General features: G+C 43.3%; 1 protein-coding gene across 1 annotated transcript; it reads right to left on the reverse strand.

Moving 5' to 3' along the window:
• Positions 1 to 7,058: 7,058 nt before the first annotated feature.
• Positions 7,059 to 16,271, reverse strand: LOC123768871 (probable glutamate receptor). Its single transcript, XM_045759664.2, has 11 exons — positions 16,135 to 16,271; positions 15,838 to 15,941; positions 12,151 to 12,241; positions 11,018 to 11,176; positions 10,559 to 10,653; positions 10,262 to 10,314; positions 9,294 to 9,511; positions 8,913 to 9,064; positions 8,384 to 8,494; positions 7,948 to 8,108; positions 7,059 to 7,619 (listed from the first exon to the last, which is right to left on the reverse strand). Exons 1-11 carry the CDS (start codon positions 16,171 to 16,173, stop codon positions 7,543 to 7,545), a joined length of 1,260 nt encoding a protein of 419 aa, XP_045615620.1. The 5' UTR covers positions 16,174 to 16,271; the 3' UTR covers positions 7,059 to 7,542.
• Between the last annotated feature and the right edge of the window lie 936 nt (positions 16,272 to 17,207).

The following is a 17,207-nucleotide window of genomic DNA, read 5'->3' on the forward strand; positions in this document are numbered from 1 at the left end:
TTATTGAGGTAAAATACACACAAAGGGATGAGGTAGCTCAAGCTATTCTCACCCCGTTCAGTACATCGTGTTAATACATACATAGACACACATCACAAACAATAAACATATTACCAAACATTCTGAGAGATAAACATCTACATTTCCTAGGTCGGTGGGAGAAATTTAATAAAGAGATGAGCTGCCACGAGAATGAATAATAATAATAATAATAATAATAATACAATAGACTACATTAGACACGTTAATTACACACTGGGCAAAGTAACTGTTTAATAAAGCCACCAGTTACCCACAGCGTTGGGAATGATCATTGCATGACCAATATGCTAAGGTTCTATAAGGTCCATATTCATAGCTAGAAAGAGCATAAAACAATGCTAGTTCTTCCCCCTATACCCCACTCACCCCACTCACACCACTCACCCCACTCACCTCACTCACACCATGGGGTATCTTGACCTATATTTAATTCATTCATTCAGTGCTTGAGACCATTATATGCCTCTGTATCCTTTTCTGCTACTCCCACAGGATGGGTAGGGGGGTCTACTACTCCCACAGCATGGGTAGGGGGTCTCCTACTCCCACAGGATGGGTAGGGGGTCTACTACTCCCACAGCATGGGTAGGGGGTCTCCTACTCCCACAGCATGGGTAGAGGGTCTCCTACTCCCACAGGATGGGTAGGGGGTCTCCTACTCCCACAGGATGGGTAGGGGGTCTACTACTCCCACAGGATGGGTAGGGGGTCTCCTACTCCCACAGGATCGGTAGGGGGGTCTCCTACTCCCACAGGATGGGTAGGGGGGTCTCCTACTCCCACAGGATGGGTAGGGGGGTCTCCTACTCCCACAGGATGGGTAGGGGGGTCTCCTACTCCCACAGGATGAGCGTAGGTCGGCATAGCAAACTAAATTTGTGAAACAAACATGACATTTGGTACAGAAATAAGCCAATCAATTTAAACTATTTCTGGATATTGAAACATCACAAATTTGAACCAAGAGGACCACTGTAACTATTTCGTAAAATGTTTGCTAAGCGACCAAGTTACTTTGTGTAATTGACTAAGTACGAAGAAGTGTTTTGTGTTGAGTTAATTAAACAAAGAATGCTGAAAGAAGGCTATTTTTTGACAAGCATATAATTGAAGCACCTATAACATGCTCATAAGGTGCAACAGTCATGGCTTTCCCGTTACACATACACACACACACACACACACACACACACACACACACACACACACACACACACACACACACACACACACACACACACACACACATTCACATATACACATACACATACACATATACACACACGCGCGCCCGCAACAGCTATGGTCGAGTATGGAAGTACAAACTTTTTATCAATTGTTATCAAGACTATTATCAAGTCTTACACATTAGTTCGTTCATGGAGCACAGCCAGGTGACCCAAAAAGTCTTTGACACTATAACAAGTAAATCTGGACCCGGCTGTTTGCTCTATGTTGTCGCAAGCCCTAGTTATGACCACAGTTACACGTATGTTGGCACTCATGTTGCCACGTATGTTGGCACGCATGTTGGTAGTGCAGACTACATGCTCTCCTGGGTCAACCGAGGCACCTAAAGACTCAGCTATTTAAGGGTCATCCCTTTAAACCTGGGTCAATCGGGTCAACTCCACCAGGTCAACCCGGTGCTCGGGTTGACCTGGTGACCTCGTTCGATCCTTAAAGGTTGCAGAGTTCCCAGAGAGCAATATACATACGCATATATATGTGTAATTGCATATATATATATAATGTGATGATGATACGCTGGAAGAGAAGTTGCATCGACCTCAGCAAATCCATACATATGAAAACAGAGAAGCAGGCAGGCAGATATGCAGGCACGAGCAGGCAGGCCAGCAGGCAGTCAGACAGGCAGATACACGTAGACAATTGGGTTGACTGGCAGGCCGATCAACACTGGCTGTCACAAGATAGATGTATTTCCTCAGGGAGAGACATGAGTACCGGACCAGGACCTGTACTGTATCTTCAAGCAAACACTCGCCAGCCTCTGGTTAGTAAAGCAGTGGATCTAGTCAGCCAACAAGCCAGCCAGTCAGACAGCCACTCAATTATCCAGCCAGTTAGCCAGCCACTCACTCAATTATCCAGCCAGTCAGCCAGCCTCTCAATCAATTATCCAGTCAGCCAGTCACTCATTAAATTAACCAGCCAGTCACTCAATCAATTAGCCAGCCAGCCAGCCAGTCACTCAATCAATTAGCCAGCCAGTCACTCAATCAATTAGCCAGCCAGCCAGCCAGTCACTCAATCAATTAGCCAGCCAGCCAGCCAGTCACTCAATCAATTAGCCAGCCAGCCAGCCAGTCACTCAATCAATTAGCCAGCCAGTCACTCAATCAATTAGCCAGCCAGCCAGTCACTCAATCAATTAGCCAACCAGCCAGCCACCCACTCAATTAGCCAGCCAGCCAGCCACTCAATCATCCAGTCAGCCAGTCACTCAATAAATTAGCCAACCAGTCAATCAATTAACCAATCACTCAATTAGCCAACCAGTCAACCAGCCACTCAATTAGCCAACCAGTCAACCACCCACTCAATCAATTAGCCAGCCAGCCAGGCATCTTGCCAATCAACCAACCAACAAATGAATCAACCAGCCAGTCAGCTAACCAGTCTGGCTCTCCCTGTGCACTCGTAACAATATACCAGTTGATACCTGCTGGTTGAGCGAGAGCAGCTGCCGATCTGTCAACAACAAGGAAGTCATATATTAAGAGGAGGAGCAGCCTTACAGGCGGAAACTACACAAACGTATCTCAAATATTATTTTTAATTGTTAATTATATTTAGAAAAGCAAGAGTTGGTTTTTAACACTGCTTCATTTTAAAGATATTTGTGTTTTGGGTGGATTTCTTAAACAAAAAGAAAATCTAAATTGAGTAAAGAGCACTATTGGTCGACCTAGTGGCCTTCACACTCTTTTTAATCTCCGAACTTTGACCTCCACACCTTGGCGTCCATAGCAAATACTGTGACTTCCACACATACATTTTGGCCTTACCACCGACACACACATAGGCCACCACACTCGCAAACCTAGGTTTCTACACTTATACAGTTTGGCCTCCTCATTTTCACACGAAGGCTTCCACACTTACCTACTTAGGTCTCAATAACCACACAATTAAACCTCTAATGCCATACACTTGGGCCTCCACACTCACACGTGGACCTCCACACTCACACGTGGACCTCCACACTCACACGTGGACCTCCACACTCACACGTGGACCTCCACACTCACACTTGGGGCCTCCACACTCACACTTGGGGCTTTCACACTCACACTTGGGCCTCCACACTCACACTTGGGCCTCCACACTCACACTTGGGCCTCCACACTCACACTTGGGCCTCCACACTCACACTTGAGGCCTCCACACTCATACCTGGGTCTTCACACACTCATTTTTACCTATACACTTTCTGTTTACACGTTTCATATATGAACTGTTCATCATGTTGACTAAAGTTGTGTTACTAAGTTGAAGGTAATATAACTGGGTATAATTTTGAGTGTAGGGATTGTGAGTGTGGCTGTGGCGTCATGCAGTCCAGAGGGTATTGACTAGCGTGCGTGGGAGACCCCTTTTGCATGGCTCTCTTCCCTTCTCTCACTCTGATCTTCTTCAGCATTGGCAAAGTTCCCGGCTTTTGGTCGTCTATTGCAATGACTCCCGATCTACACGTGGTATTTCTAATTTGTGAATAGACGGATTATTTTATTATATTTCTGTTTGGTACATTCTGTTTTCCTATTTTCGATAAAAAAATATTAGTCTATTCACAAATTAGAAATAACACATGTAACACTTTTAGTTTTTTTACATCACTATGGTTCTTGTGTTTCTAACTTCCTAATGTGGTCTCTCTGGGTTATTGTTATATATATATATATATATATATATATATATATATATATATATATATATATATATATATATATATATATATATATATATATATATATATATATATATATATATATAGGGGAGGGAGTACCACCTCTGGCAGGAAAAAGGGGGACCCATAGCCTCGGAGGAAACCATACACTACGCATTAGAGGGAATGTAGGTGCCATCCAACACAGTTTCTGTGTGCTTTTCTCCTACCATCCCATTCCTTTTTTTTTTTGCTTTTTTGCTTTATTGTTTATTTAAAGGTTACAAGACATACATTGGTTGATACAAAAAATGCCTATACGTTATATAGGCATTTATATATATATATATATATATATATATATATATATATATATATATATATATATATATATATATATATATATATATATATATATATATTATAAAAAAAAATTCTCGATTTTCGCCTTGTCATTACCTTGAAATAGTTGATGTGTCTATCATGGCTTCTCTGTTTCTTTCTGCCAAATAGTTTTGAAATCAACCTCGTTGCAGATTTTTGCTCCTTTTAAATTTTTTAAATTTTGCTCCGAGGGGCGAGTTTATTGGGCAGCGCCACTCATCTTGTGAGTGAACACACCGCCATAGCAGCATGTACAACACTCCCCAATAGGAAGAAAACCCGCTGGGTTGTTCATCCTGTCACTTGTACCCAGACACAGCTGGGACTTGCTTAACTGTCTCAAGTGAACAGCTCCTCAAACAAGAAGATTAACATTTATCAACCCTTAAAAGCTTACGTTATCTTGCGGGTGCAAAATGGGGAAATCTTTTAAGAACTGTATCAATATTTGACAAATAGTGTTTTCCTAACTCAAACAATGTGGGTTTTTTTATTCTACACATATTCCTAATGTCTCTCAGATGTCTCTTTTGCTCCTTCTCAAGTTTAATTTTGTGTTTCTGAGGTCAAAATACCACACTAGAGTTTCATACTCTAGAATTAGTCTCACGTAATATCATACAATGTTCTGAGTGCCTTCTTATCGACTTGGTTTAAGGGTGTACTAATATATGTCAGTTTTGAACATACTGTTCTTAGCGTATATATGTTATCCACTGTGATAAGACTTAGTGTTATATCTTAGTCCTCATCTTTTATTGCTTCAAGGGTGTGGGTTTTTTCACTGTGTACTATCTTGAGTATCTGTATATATATTTTTCCTGTACCCTGTCTCATCATCTTACACTTACAAGTATTGAACTCTAGAAGCCATTTATTGGATCAATTTTGCAGTTTGGGTCTTCTTGTAGCCTTCATTAGTCTCGACTCTTCTCATTAATTTTGTCTACTGAACTAACGTATGTTAATCAAAGTAAATAAATATGATTCAATAAACAATGTTAGATGTGAAAGAACAAAGTTCTTCACCTCAAGGAGGAAGATCTGTTCCCTTGCAAACGCTCTCACTTTATTACCTGCTGGAAAGAGTACAGCGCTAGTTATAACTTCATAATTATAACTTGGTTATAAGTTATGAAGTTATAACTTCATAACTTAGTGAAGACAATTTTATAACCATTTATACATCAACAGTTGCAACTGCAGGATAAAATAACCACGGAAATCAATATAAAAAATTAGACAGGCAAATTGACAGCTCTGTCAGGTTAACAGGTCATAAGCTCAGCCATGATTGACGGCTACTTCTCTCTACATACTGTGTAACAATAGTTTATGAGGCCGTGATTCCACGCCCGACCGTCGGAGGGGGCGGTCACTGCTGTGTACTGAGTACTCCAGTATTAGCCTGTCCATGGTTGTGGGCGGTCGTTGGTGGTAACTGTTGCGGGGCCTTGTGGCCGTGCTGGCCGGCAGGATGGGCTGCCCGTACCCCCTGTTCAGCGGGCTTGGACAATTGGTATGGATGACTTTACTGGAAAAGCGGATTACCCAACAGTGGAAGTGGTGTTGGCTGACGTCCTGCGGGTTGATGTGACCGCTTTCTGTGGTGTGCAGGTTGTCTCCGGTCACCGGGCAGTGGTCAAGTTGGACCGCCTGGATTTCTTGAGAGATTTTGTCGACCGCTATGACGGGCGCTTCTTCCGGTTGCCTGGAGATGTTGGATTCACGACCATCTTGAATCCTAGCGGCGCGATCATGTGGGCCGTTCCCAGACGACCTGTTGAGGCGCTACTTTAACCGCTTTGGGCGTGTGTTGCACGTCTGTATGAACGTCATCTCCTCTGACAGACTGAAGGGCGTCTCGAATGGGACCCGGACATTGACCATGCGCCTCAAGACTCCCATCCCATTCTCCGTCATGCTCATGGGGTTTTACATCAGGATCTTCTATGCTGGCCAGCCCCGTACTTCCTTCCGATGCGGGTTGTCAGGGCACCAGGCTGCCGGCTGCCACGCTGGCGGTGTGGACCATGTTAACCTCTTCTGGGAGGAGGACTTCCTCCTTCTGGAGGTCCCGGGGGCCTCTGTGAGGCTGTGCCTGGGTCTTCGGATGCTCCGGTGGTGACAGAGGTGTCTGCGGACCACTCGATTGGCGGTGAGTGCGTCGAGTTGGTGTGTGTGGTTCCTCCCCGCCTCCAGCTGCTGCGGCCGAGGTCACAAGGGCTGTATCTTCCGCGGGAGCGCTGTCTAGTGCTGAGGGGTTGTGTGCAGTACATGTGCCCGTGCCGTGTCCCCTTACAAAAGATGTCGTTTGTTGTTCGTATGCGTTACTTAAGGCAGAAAATTTTCATACTAAAAAATAGAAGCGGCTTGCGAAAGTGACGTACTCTCCTGTTTTCTGTATTGGGTCCTCTGGTAGGTTAGGAGAGAACACTTTAAATTAATCGTTTCTTGACGTTGGTAAGCCTTAGGAGGACGGGGTGCGTAGTGATGGTTGTAGTGGTGGTTGTGGGGGCAGGGGGCTACAAGGGCCAATAATAACATGACTCCTTCATTCACCACTAGTCTTGAAAATTTCAACCCAATGCACGAAGGCGTTTTCCAGTTGACACAAGAAACTATAAGTATTGAAAAACAAAACAGAAATTGTAAAGTATTCTTGTGGGGTATCACCCTAACTAAAATTCATGTATAGGATTAATAAAAATAATGCAAAATTATTCGAATTATTTGTTTCATGTTTTAGTTATGTGAGAGCTACAGTGACATAACAGTCTTCATTAAGGCAAATAGTTCAGCAAATTGTGTAAGTTAAACGAAGATTATAAATATTTCCTATTCGTCTCAAAGTTTTATCTTTCATACTGTGAATGAATGAATTATCAGGGGAAAGCGCCAAGCCATTACGACTATATACCAGGATAAGGATTTGTGATGCGACCACTTGGTGGGAGGGGCCAGGATAAGGATTTGTAATAAGACGGGGGAAAGGAATGGTGCCCAACCACTTGGACGGTCGGGGATTGAACGCCGACTTGCATGAAGCAAGACCGTCGCTCTACCGTCCAGCCCAAGTGGTTGTTTTCATACTGTGAGAAATTAAATCATTTTATTATTCAAACATTAAAGTTACATGTTTTCAATACATTTATAAGGATGCCCAGGCATGGAAAGTTGTATTAGCAGCAGCGTCGTCGTCGTCAGTATGTGTTGAGCTCCTTCAGTGTCGCGGCCACACACATCTCCAGCAGGAACACCAGCGTCCCTGCCGCCAATCCTGGAAAAAAACATTATTTAATATGCATAATATAAACACGGAAGGTGAAGGGACGACGACGTTTCGGTCCGTCCTGGACCATTATCAAGTCAATCGACTTGAGAATGGTCCAGGACGGGCCGAAACGTCGTCGTCCCTTCACCTTCTAGTGTGTGGTCTGGTCAACATTCTTCAGCCACGTTATTGTGACTCCTCGCCTGCATATAAACACGGACTTCACCTCATGACAGTCTTATACAAGTTACCAATTGTGTCTTTGAAACAATATAATTTGTTTCGATCTTTTACTACATTTATGCATTTAATATATCTTGTCAGCAGGTTTGACCTCCAGCCAACACCAGGAAGGAACCCATGAATGCATCGAGATCGAGGGCCGAGGCGTGGGTGGCGGCGCTGGCGGAGGGCGGCCGGAGGCACTGCGAGATGTCACCGATCTCATTCTTCAGCCACAGGTTGATCAGACCAGACTCCCTCAGCCTCAAGATCCTGGTGATCATATGGTCAAGAATTAAAGGGTAATGGTAGTGAGACAAATCAATAATGATGCACAATGTAACCACAACAGCGGTATGTATCAAGGTGAGTGCGCCCGTGGCGTTCACGAATGCGGGTTCCATCTCATCTTACGGCTTTAATATTGTTTTAAATTTAATAATGTTTCCAAATACTAAGGAATGGGACATGTTAAATAAATGCCAGATGACACACACACACACGTATATATTAGCACAAGGGAAGCAATATACGAGGCCTCGCCTCACCAATAATCGACTCTTTCTTTGTAGGGAGAGTTTGTCTTGAAAGCCACAGCGATCATGACGGGGCTGTAGATGGAGTCTCCAGTGATGTAGAAGCGACATTGTCCCGTGGAGCTGCAAAGTATCGAGTCCTCTTGAATGTAAGTCGTTAATATTTATATTATTTTATATACATGACTATATGTATCATATCTAAGACAGGTAAAGTTGTATACTGTGAACGTTAATTAACAGAGTAGTATTTACTCTATGGCCGACTGTTTGTCTAGCCTTCATCAGCCTCTACAAATGAACAAATCCACAAGGGCCGTGCCGAGGATTCGAACCTGCGTCCGGGAGCATCCCAGACGCTGCCACAATTTGTTTGTGGATTTGTTCATTTGATGCATCACGTTATTGTGATTTCTGTGTGTAGCCTCTACAAATATTATTTGAAGTATAAATCAACCTGGCCATCCTATTCCATACTACCATAATACCTTTTACCAAAGAAATGCTGGTTAACTATGGATTTACATATTTAAAATAATACCTCATGTCCCAAGACATGTCCATCTTCATTGTGGTCTTGTCGCAGATGCCGGCAAATTGGCCTTGGGCAATCAACTTCCTATCGGTCCAGCAGTCATTGAAGGTCCCCGCGCTGCCGTCAAACACGGCCTTCGGCAGCCCCTCCGTCGCTTCCTAGGATGAACAGATCATAATTTTTTCCCTCACAATATATCAATATGAATAATAAGCAAGTGTATCCCGCATGGGGATCAGACCAGTTCCGTGGAACATTTACTGAGACGACATCTTGAAGTTAACTACAGAGACTTGGGCCTTTGCAATAGCCAGTCCCCGGAGGTTTAAAACTCATCTGAAAGCACTCCGGACCCAGTCAAACCAGCTTTAGAGTTCAAGTACTGACCTGATAATATTGAAACAAGAGTGTGCCGAACTCCAGGCGCCAGGGCATGGCGGTCTGCGACACCAGATCTTCCACTGAGTTGATGGGAATGACGACTCGAGGCACGGTGAGCTTGGCTGTCAGGGTGCTGCTGTAGGAGGACATGAAGACAAAGGAGACCAGGAGCCACGTCACCACCAGCAGGCGGCTCCCGTCAGTCTTGGGAAGTTCCTTCATTCCTGATTAAAACACCATTCTTGTTTTTTTGCGAGTTGGTGAGCCGGTCGATTCTTATTTATCAGGTAATCACTCATAACGATGAAAATACATTTTTTTCGCGCGGGCGTGTGTGTACTTGTGTGTGTTTACTAGTTGTGTTTTTACGGGGGTTGAGCTTTGCTCTTTCGGCCCGCCTCTCAACTGTCAATCAACTGTTTACTAACTACTATTTTTTTCCCCCACACCACACACACACACACACACACCCCAGGAAGCAGCCCGTGACAGCTGACTAACTCCCAGGTACCTATTTACTGCTAGGTAACAGGGGCATTCAGGGTGAAAGAAACTTTGCCCATTTGTTTCTGCCTCGTGCGGGAATCGAACCCGCGCCACAGAATTACGAATCCTGCGCGCTATCCACCAGGCTACGAGGCCCCGGTGTGTAATTACCTAAGTGTAATTACCTAAGTGTAGTTACAGGATGAGAGCTACGCTCGTGGTGTCCCGTCTTCCCAGCACTCTTTGTCATATAACGCTTTGAAACTACTGACGGTCTTGGCCTCCGTGTGTGTGTATGAGTGTGTGTGTGTGTGTGTGTGTGTGTGTGTGTGTGTGTGTGTGTGTGTGTGTGTGTGTGTGTGTGTGTGTGTGTGTGTGTGTGTGTGTGCGGATTTAGTTCACGCGTTTGTGTATGTGTGTATTGCTTTGATGCAGTCGTGTGAGAGTATCTGTTGCATGCGCACGCGCGCGTGTGTGTGTGTACTCACCATCCTGTGTGAGCGACTTCAAAACCCACAAGACAGCGGTAGCCAAGGAGTACCTAATGATTGGAGAGACAGAAACAGTACTAGTTCCCTCCTCAATTAAAAACACCTCCTTTTCTGCTTACTGAAGACTGTTTTATTAATACACGAAGACCAAAACAATACTCATCAAGGTGTAGGGATGAAAACTGAGCTGTGATAGAATGCCAAAGTTAGAGACAACATTTTAACATTTTTAATTGGCTTATCCTAGTGGTTCAAGGTATTGAGTTTTGATCAACATTGTTGTGTCTGGAGCACCTGTAAGGAGTGCTGAAGATCTTGCTCTCCTGCCGGGCGATAAAAGTCAGCATCACGCAGGTGATCACAGAAGCCATCAGCACCAGCAACCACACCTGGAACCGCAGAAGGGTGAGTCAATCACTTGTTTGAGTACTTATCTGTACGAGGTCCTAACTTCTGGGTCATTGATATTGACATGTTAAGGTTAAAGTCATGTTGGTATGTTTGGCGAACAGTTTTGCGGTTATGAATAGCCTTTACATAGACATTAATTGACAATCGACTTGAGAATGGTCCAGGACGGACCGAAACGGCGTCGTCCCTTCACCTTCTAGTCTGTGGTCTGGTCGACATTAATTGAACTTTCCAGTTTATATAGAGTATAAAGAAAATGGAGAAAACAATAAGTACATTACAGAAGCAGGAAAGAGAAGACAAAAGCGGAGGAAAGCAAGTGAAAGGATAATTAATACTGACGTTGGAGGTGAAGGGTTTGAGAAATCCGGACCAGTCACTCTCGAGACGGGGTCGGGTTGTCAGTATGGCATAACTGTCCACGTATATGGGCTCGGAGAAGTCACACACAGTTTCCCGCGCTCGAGAAACACCGAACGGACCCAGCGCGATCTCTACCTCCTGCGGCAGACAAAAGCAGACGTTGAATTCCTGCTCGTATCAAACATTTGAAGTTGAATTAAGTAAGTGTTACTTTCGATGCAATCCTCATAAAACAGAGAGATCTCACTCCCTTGTCCACATACAATCTCAGCCAGGGCATTCCGTTCACCCGAGCCTTCACAAAACAAATAAAAGATGGCATGTTTCCCTGTGTTAGCGACAGGAAGCTTCTTAGGGTTATCGAGGTCCACTTACGGCACACGACTGACATTTCCCATGGTACACACCAAGACAATTGGCCGTCTACTTGGGTACCGATTAATTACCGGTTGAAAAAGACATCGGGTGAAATAATACGTATACAAACGTTACCATCCTTCGCGGAAATCGAACCTGGAACCTTTAGGGTGTGAACCGGAGTTTACCCGAGGAGCCACTATAGCACTCTAGTGGCCTCGACAGGGACAGGAAGCCGGCGGCTTATCAAATGTCCCCCCCCAATTTGTTCTTATTTTTTTGTCAGAACAAATTCTTTCCATATGATATTTTTCAAGCTGGATTCAAGCCTGATTCAGAAAGGAGTAGGTATCATGCCTTCACACCCTGCCCTCTCTTCCTCCTTCTCTTCCTAAGATGTGACGTGGCACTGTCAGCCTTGGCGGTGTGTTCCCAGGCACTAGACGGTGGCATCATGGTTCCTGGGGTTGTACATGGGTGCCCAGCACCTCAGGAACTGTTCCAGTGACGTGCCCTCTGTCCTGATGTGTTAACTACTTGATATAGATGTTATTTCATGGTCCCTCTTACTCCTAAACTTGTTGGACCTCTACACTACCTCATTACAATAATTATATTAAAAGATAAAAACAGATACAGTGAAAGAGAAACGTAATATATAAGAGATTTTTTTACTGGAAAGGGCAAAAGTAACAATCTGGCGGTGAAGAAGACAGTTAAGAGAGACAGACAGACAGACGTGTGTGACCATTCACCTCCCGCTGCAGCATGCCCAGCATCCCTGTCCAGTTTCCGTCGCGGGTCAGGATGCCCCACACGCGGTCCGGCGGATGCACCAGCTCGTACCTGTCTCAGGGGGGGACAGGTATAGTGAGCTGAACCCCTGTACAACAACGCTGAGCTGCTTCCACCTCACACCTACAATACAACACGCGGGCAGGCGAGGAGTCACAATAACGTGGCTAAAGTATGTTGACCAGACTACACACTAGAAGGTGAAGGGACGACGACGTTTCGGTCCGTCCTGGACCATTCTCAAGTCGATTGTGAAATGTGAACACAATCGACTGGAGAATGGTCCAGGACGGACCGAAACGTCGTCGTCGCTTCACCTTCTAGTGTGTGGTCTGGTCAACACAACACGTGTATTACAACACCTCTGCTCTAAGACAATTACAATAATAATACTAGGATAATACAATAATTCTCCATTCCTACAGTACCACAAAACCACAACACTACTGGGGGGAGGGGGGGGGGGGGGTAGAAATAGCCTAAGCTACTCTATCCCTTTGAGATGTATTTCTTTCTTGTCTCAATAAACATACTTGAACAACACTACTATAACACCACCGTGAAATGTGAACAGTTTTATTTTTTTTTTACGTCGCTGGGTCTTAAGAGCAAACTCCTGTTAACGGACTTATAATGTTCCCCCCCCCCCCCCCCTCCCCATATATTAAAACAATCATTGAAACATTTGGTGTTAACCGCTGGGGCGGTGATTACGACACTGGACAATTAATTGTGTAGATAAGAGACGCCTCGGAGCCATAGCTCCGTATTCAGGGTTTAAGTAAAGAGCAAATACAACGCAAGATTAGCTAACATATTAATATATGGATCAAAATTATATTTAAATAAATGACTTAAAATGACAACATTTAAACCTAAAATATATTATGCAAAATAGGAATAAAGATGTATACACAAGAAAGATAAAAATATATACAAACTCTACAGCATCAGAGAAGACGAGACTTATCGGATAAGAGGACGTGCCGCTGTAAGCAGTCCATCCTAAGACCCAAAAGTGATTCCATGCACCCGCCAAACCCCCCGCTGTTTATGAATGAAAAACGGTTTACACACGACTTACAACTGTTGACGTTCGAACATTTCCGGAACAAGTGCTTCACTGACGAATTTTGGTCGAACCACAACGCTGTAAATGCTTCACCCACGTACTACAAATACACAGCCCGTCCTCCAAACAAAGATCCAAAAGTGATTCCATGCAGCCGCCAAACCCCCTGTTTATGAATGAAAAGCGGTTTACACACGACTCACAACTGCTGACGTTCGAACATATCCGGAACAAGTGCTTCACTGACGAATTTTGTTCGAATCACAACGCTATAAATGCTTCACCCACGTACTACAAATACAAATAATCGCCAACAGAACCTAAACACCTAACCTAACCTATCCTATGCCTATATATACACAATATGCTAATATATTATAATATTAATTTATACTTGAGAAAATTCCCGTTTTGAGTGAACAGTATGTTAAAATTTATGAATGCGTCTGTGGGGTTGACCGCTGGATGTAATGGACTTGAGTCGAGGACGGGTTGAATACAAATAATCGCCATCAGAACCTAAACACCTAACCTAAACGGTGCCTAAATATGTACAATATGGTAATATAAAATAATAATTTATATATAAGAAAATTCCTGTTTTGAACGAATAGCAAGTTAAAATTGATGAATGCGTCTTTGGAGTCAACCGCTGGATGGAATGGACTTGGTCTGAGGACGGATTGCCCAACTTGTCCCTCGATAGAATCCTTGATGAATTAGATATCTTTAAATGAACAAATCCTTGGTGAATCAGATACCTTTAATATCGTTCGCCTTGTGCGCTTTTGTTCTCGTATTGGCATCCTTAGTGATATTTACCGCCTTTTGAATATCCCTCAACTTTGATGGAGCTACATAGTCTTCCCGCTTGGCGCCTACTTTTGATAATTACTTATTGTATAAACAACTGAGGACTCCGAGCCGTTTACCTCGAGTCTCATTCCTACGACTGTGACACTTTCCAAAGTGCTGAGTTCCAAACGCGACGAGCTAGAAAACAGAGCAGTGAAATCGCTGTAAGTGAAAGGATAGCTCATTTCCTCCCAGTGATCCCAGATAGCAGAGGACACGACTTGCCAAGGGACGGCCCAGTGCGGTAAGATAAAGCACCATTTAGTTGCCAAAGTTGTTTTAGTTACAGGGTGAGAGCTACGCTCGTGGTGTTCCGTCTTCCCAGTATTCTTTGTCCTATGATGCTTTGAAACTACTGACAATTGACAGTTGTCAATTGTTTGAACGAATAGCGTCTTTGGAGCCCCGCTCCTGTGCCAGCTAAGTCCACTAGGGGCTCGCCATAGCCCGTGCTACTTGGAACTTTTTGTTACGAGTAGCTGAATCTAAAATAACAACATGCTGACGATTTTGGCATCCACCACTTTCCTCCCGTGTTCTATACGCTGTTTGGAGTTTTGTGAGATATTTCCCTCAGTTCAGACATTTAAAAATATAAAAAAAACAGATATGAGGGTTAAGGATCTCTACGTTTAAAACAGTTTCTAATGGTGTAGTTGGTAAACACGAGTTGAAAACTAATTTGTGGATTGTTTCAGAAGTATGTTTTAGAATATTACGAAATACTATTAAAAAGTATGTTTCTAAAGTACGATAAAGTATATTCTAAAGTATGTTTTATAAATATTACGAAGCTCCTTTCTAATAATTAATACGGAAATTCCGTAATACAGAAATTTTAACAATTTCTCTTTGGGTGCTGTAGGAACTTTAATGGGTAGAAATTTAGTATTTAAAAATTCCCCAGAATTCTATCAAATACTTTGCTAGAAACAGCAATTGGTAAAAGAAAAGATTCGTGCGAAAACTTGACCTCGATATCAAATATTCTATAATTAGAACAGTTTATATATATAATTTATAAAGGCTCTATTTAGTAGTTTGAATAGTATTCACTTTATAAAGCTTGAGGGCAAAATTAAGATAATGTAAAGGTAATCCTGTGAATGCAGGTTTACGATAAACAGTCGTAGAAAATTGACCTCCAGTATTTGTAATAGTCGAGAATATTTTAGAAATTTCTTCAATTTCGCAAACGAAAGTCAAATTGAAATGTTTTTGGAATTTAAATACGAAGTACACATCTCGATGCTCATTAAAGAAAGTCATCCACATAATGACGATAACAAATTGACTTGAACTCTGCGGGACAAGTTTCTACACAAATTTTTTAGAAATTACGTAGGTTCGGCCCCAAGCTGAACCCCTTACAACCCCGTATATTTGCGTACACATGTTTCGGCTAAATCTTGCGTTGTTTGTTCTTTATTTTACCTCTGAAGATGGAGCTATGACTCTGAAACGTCGGTTTAAGTCAACTGAAGATGTGTATATATCTATATAATATGATTCAAGCAGCGGCGCAGTACGGCTATATGCCTAACAACCAGGGGTTCCGAGGGCCAGCATATCAATACAGTGGCACATGTGCCTGTCGCTCCAGGACCTGAATACCCAAATTAGTCTGTGGCTCGTAGCTGAACGAGTCAAGTTAATACATGTAATTAACAACCCAGGGAGGGGGGGCATTTGGATATGTATATCGTCGGAGGTTACTCACTGGAAGTCGAGCTTCAAGGCCAAGGTTTGGAGAAGGTTGTCCATTGGGCCGTCGAGGGTGAATGTCCCGTTGTCGTGTTCCACCGCCCGCACCCAAGGCACCCACTGTCGCCATCACAGCAGTTAATAAGTATATTATATAAATATATAATCGGTATATTATATAAGTAAACAATAATTATACAGTCGAACGTAGTTGCAATTTTCTTTAAATTCTGTATAGTTAAAAATCCGGGCAAGATTTATTATGGCATGACACGGACTAGATATGAAATGTCAGTTCCACAATGGGCCTCACATGGTCCGCAGCGATCCTCAACAAAGTGGTCCCCACCATGGCTGTTTATGCGATACACGACGCTGCTGCCTCGCCTGGCTCAGCGTCTTCTTCAGCACCTGCGGTCCTTCACAAGTCAGGGAGCCCTAAAGATATACATTTTCTTAGTGTTGGAGGTATGCTCAGTAACATCTTAAGCGACACGTCTAGCAGGGAGGCCCAGGCCGTTCTTTTAGTAAAAATGTCACCGATAATTTACAATCCCAGATACATATTTAACTCTCACATTATGCATCGCTGACGTCAACAATTATAAGGGGACTAAACATTCATAGATGAGTGTCATTCTTATATTTATGGCGTGCTTGGTGACGATTAACGCGGAGCAATTTTCTTACGAATAGGACGTGATAAGAACATGATGTTACCACGCACATACGCGTTGCACACACGCCTTGCACACACACATACACGCCTCTCGCACACACCACACGCCTCACACAACACGCAGTGATCTAGTTGACTGACGGTTTAGAGGCGGGATCATAGAGCCAAAACTCAACCCAGACAAACGCAACAAAGTGAGTACAACTAGGTGAGTCACAGGCCAGGCAACACACAGGCCCACCCACCTGTTGAAGAGCCTCGTGTTAGTGTCTCAGACCTCGCTTGACAAGGGTTTAAATAGCTCTCTTGAGATTGTTGACATTGTCCCGAGTATGAACGGGCTGGTCAAGGGAAGGTAGGTCATACCTCACTACACCACAGAGACGCGTATTGTCATCACAAAATATACTTGTTTTACTATGTAGATTTGAGGATGGTTCAACCTTTACCTGATCTACTGTGGCGATACTTGATGACTCAAGATGAAGCGGTGCACCTTAATTCCTCTATCAGCTGTCAGCTTCTACATAGTTGATATGTAGGAGAAAACAAGTGGTGAGTCTCGGAGCCAAGTCTGATATGACTTGTGGAACAGATTTGGCGTTTGAATCAAGTTGTTTAATTTTGTTGGGGGGACAGGTGGCCAGTAATATATATATATATATATATATATATATATATATATATATATATATATATATATATAT

The sequence above is a fragment of the Procambarus clarkii genome, chromosome 83 (genome assembly GCF_040958095.1).
Source record: "Procambarus clarkii isolate CNS0578487 chromosome 83, FALCON_Pclarkii_2.0, whole genome shotgun sequence".
Lineage (NCBI taxonomy): Eukaryota > Metazoa > Arthropoda > Malacostraca > Decapoda > Cambaridae > Procambarus > Procambarus clarkii.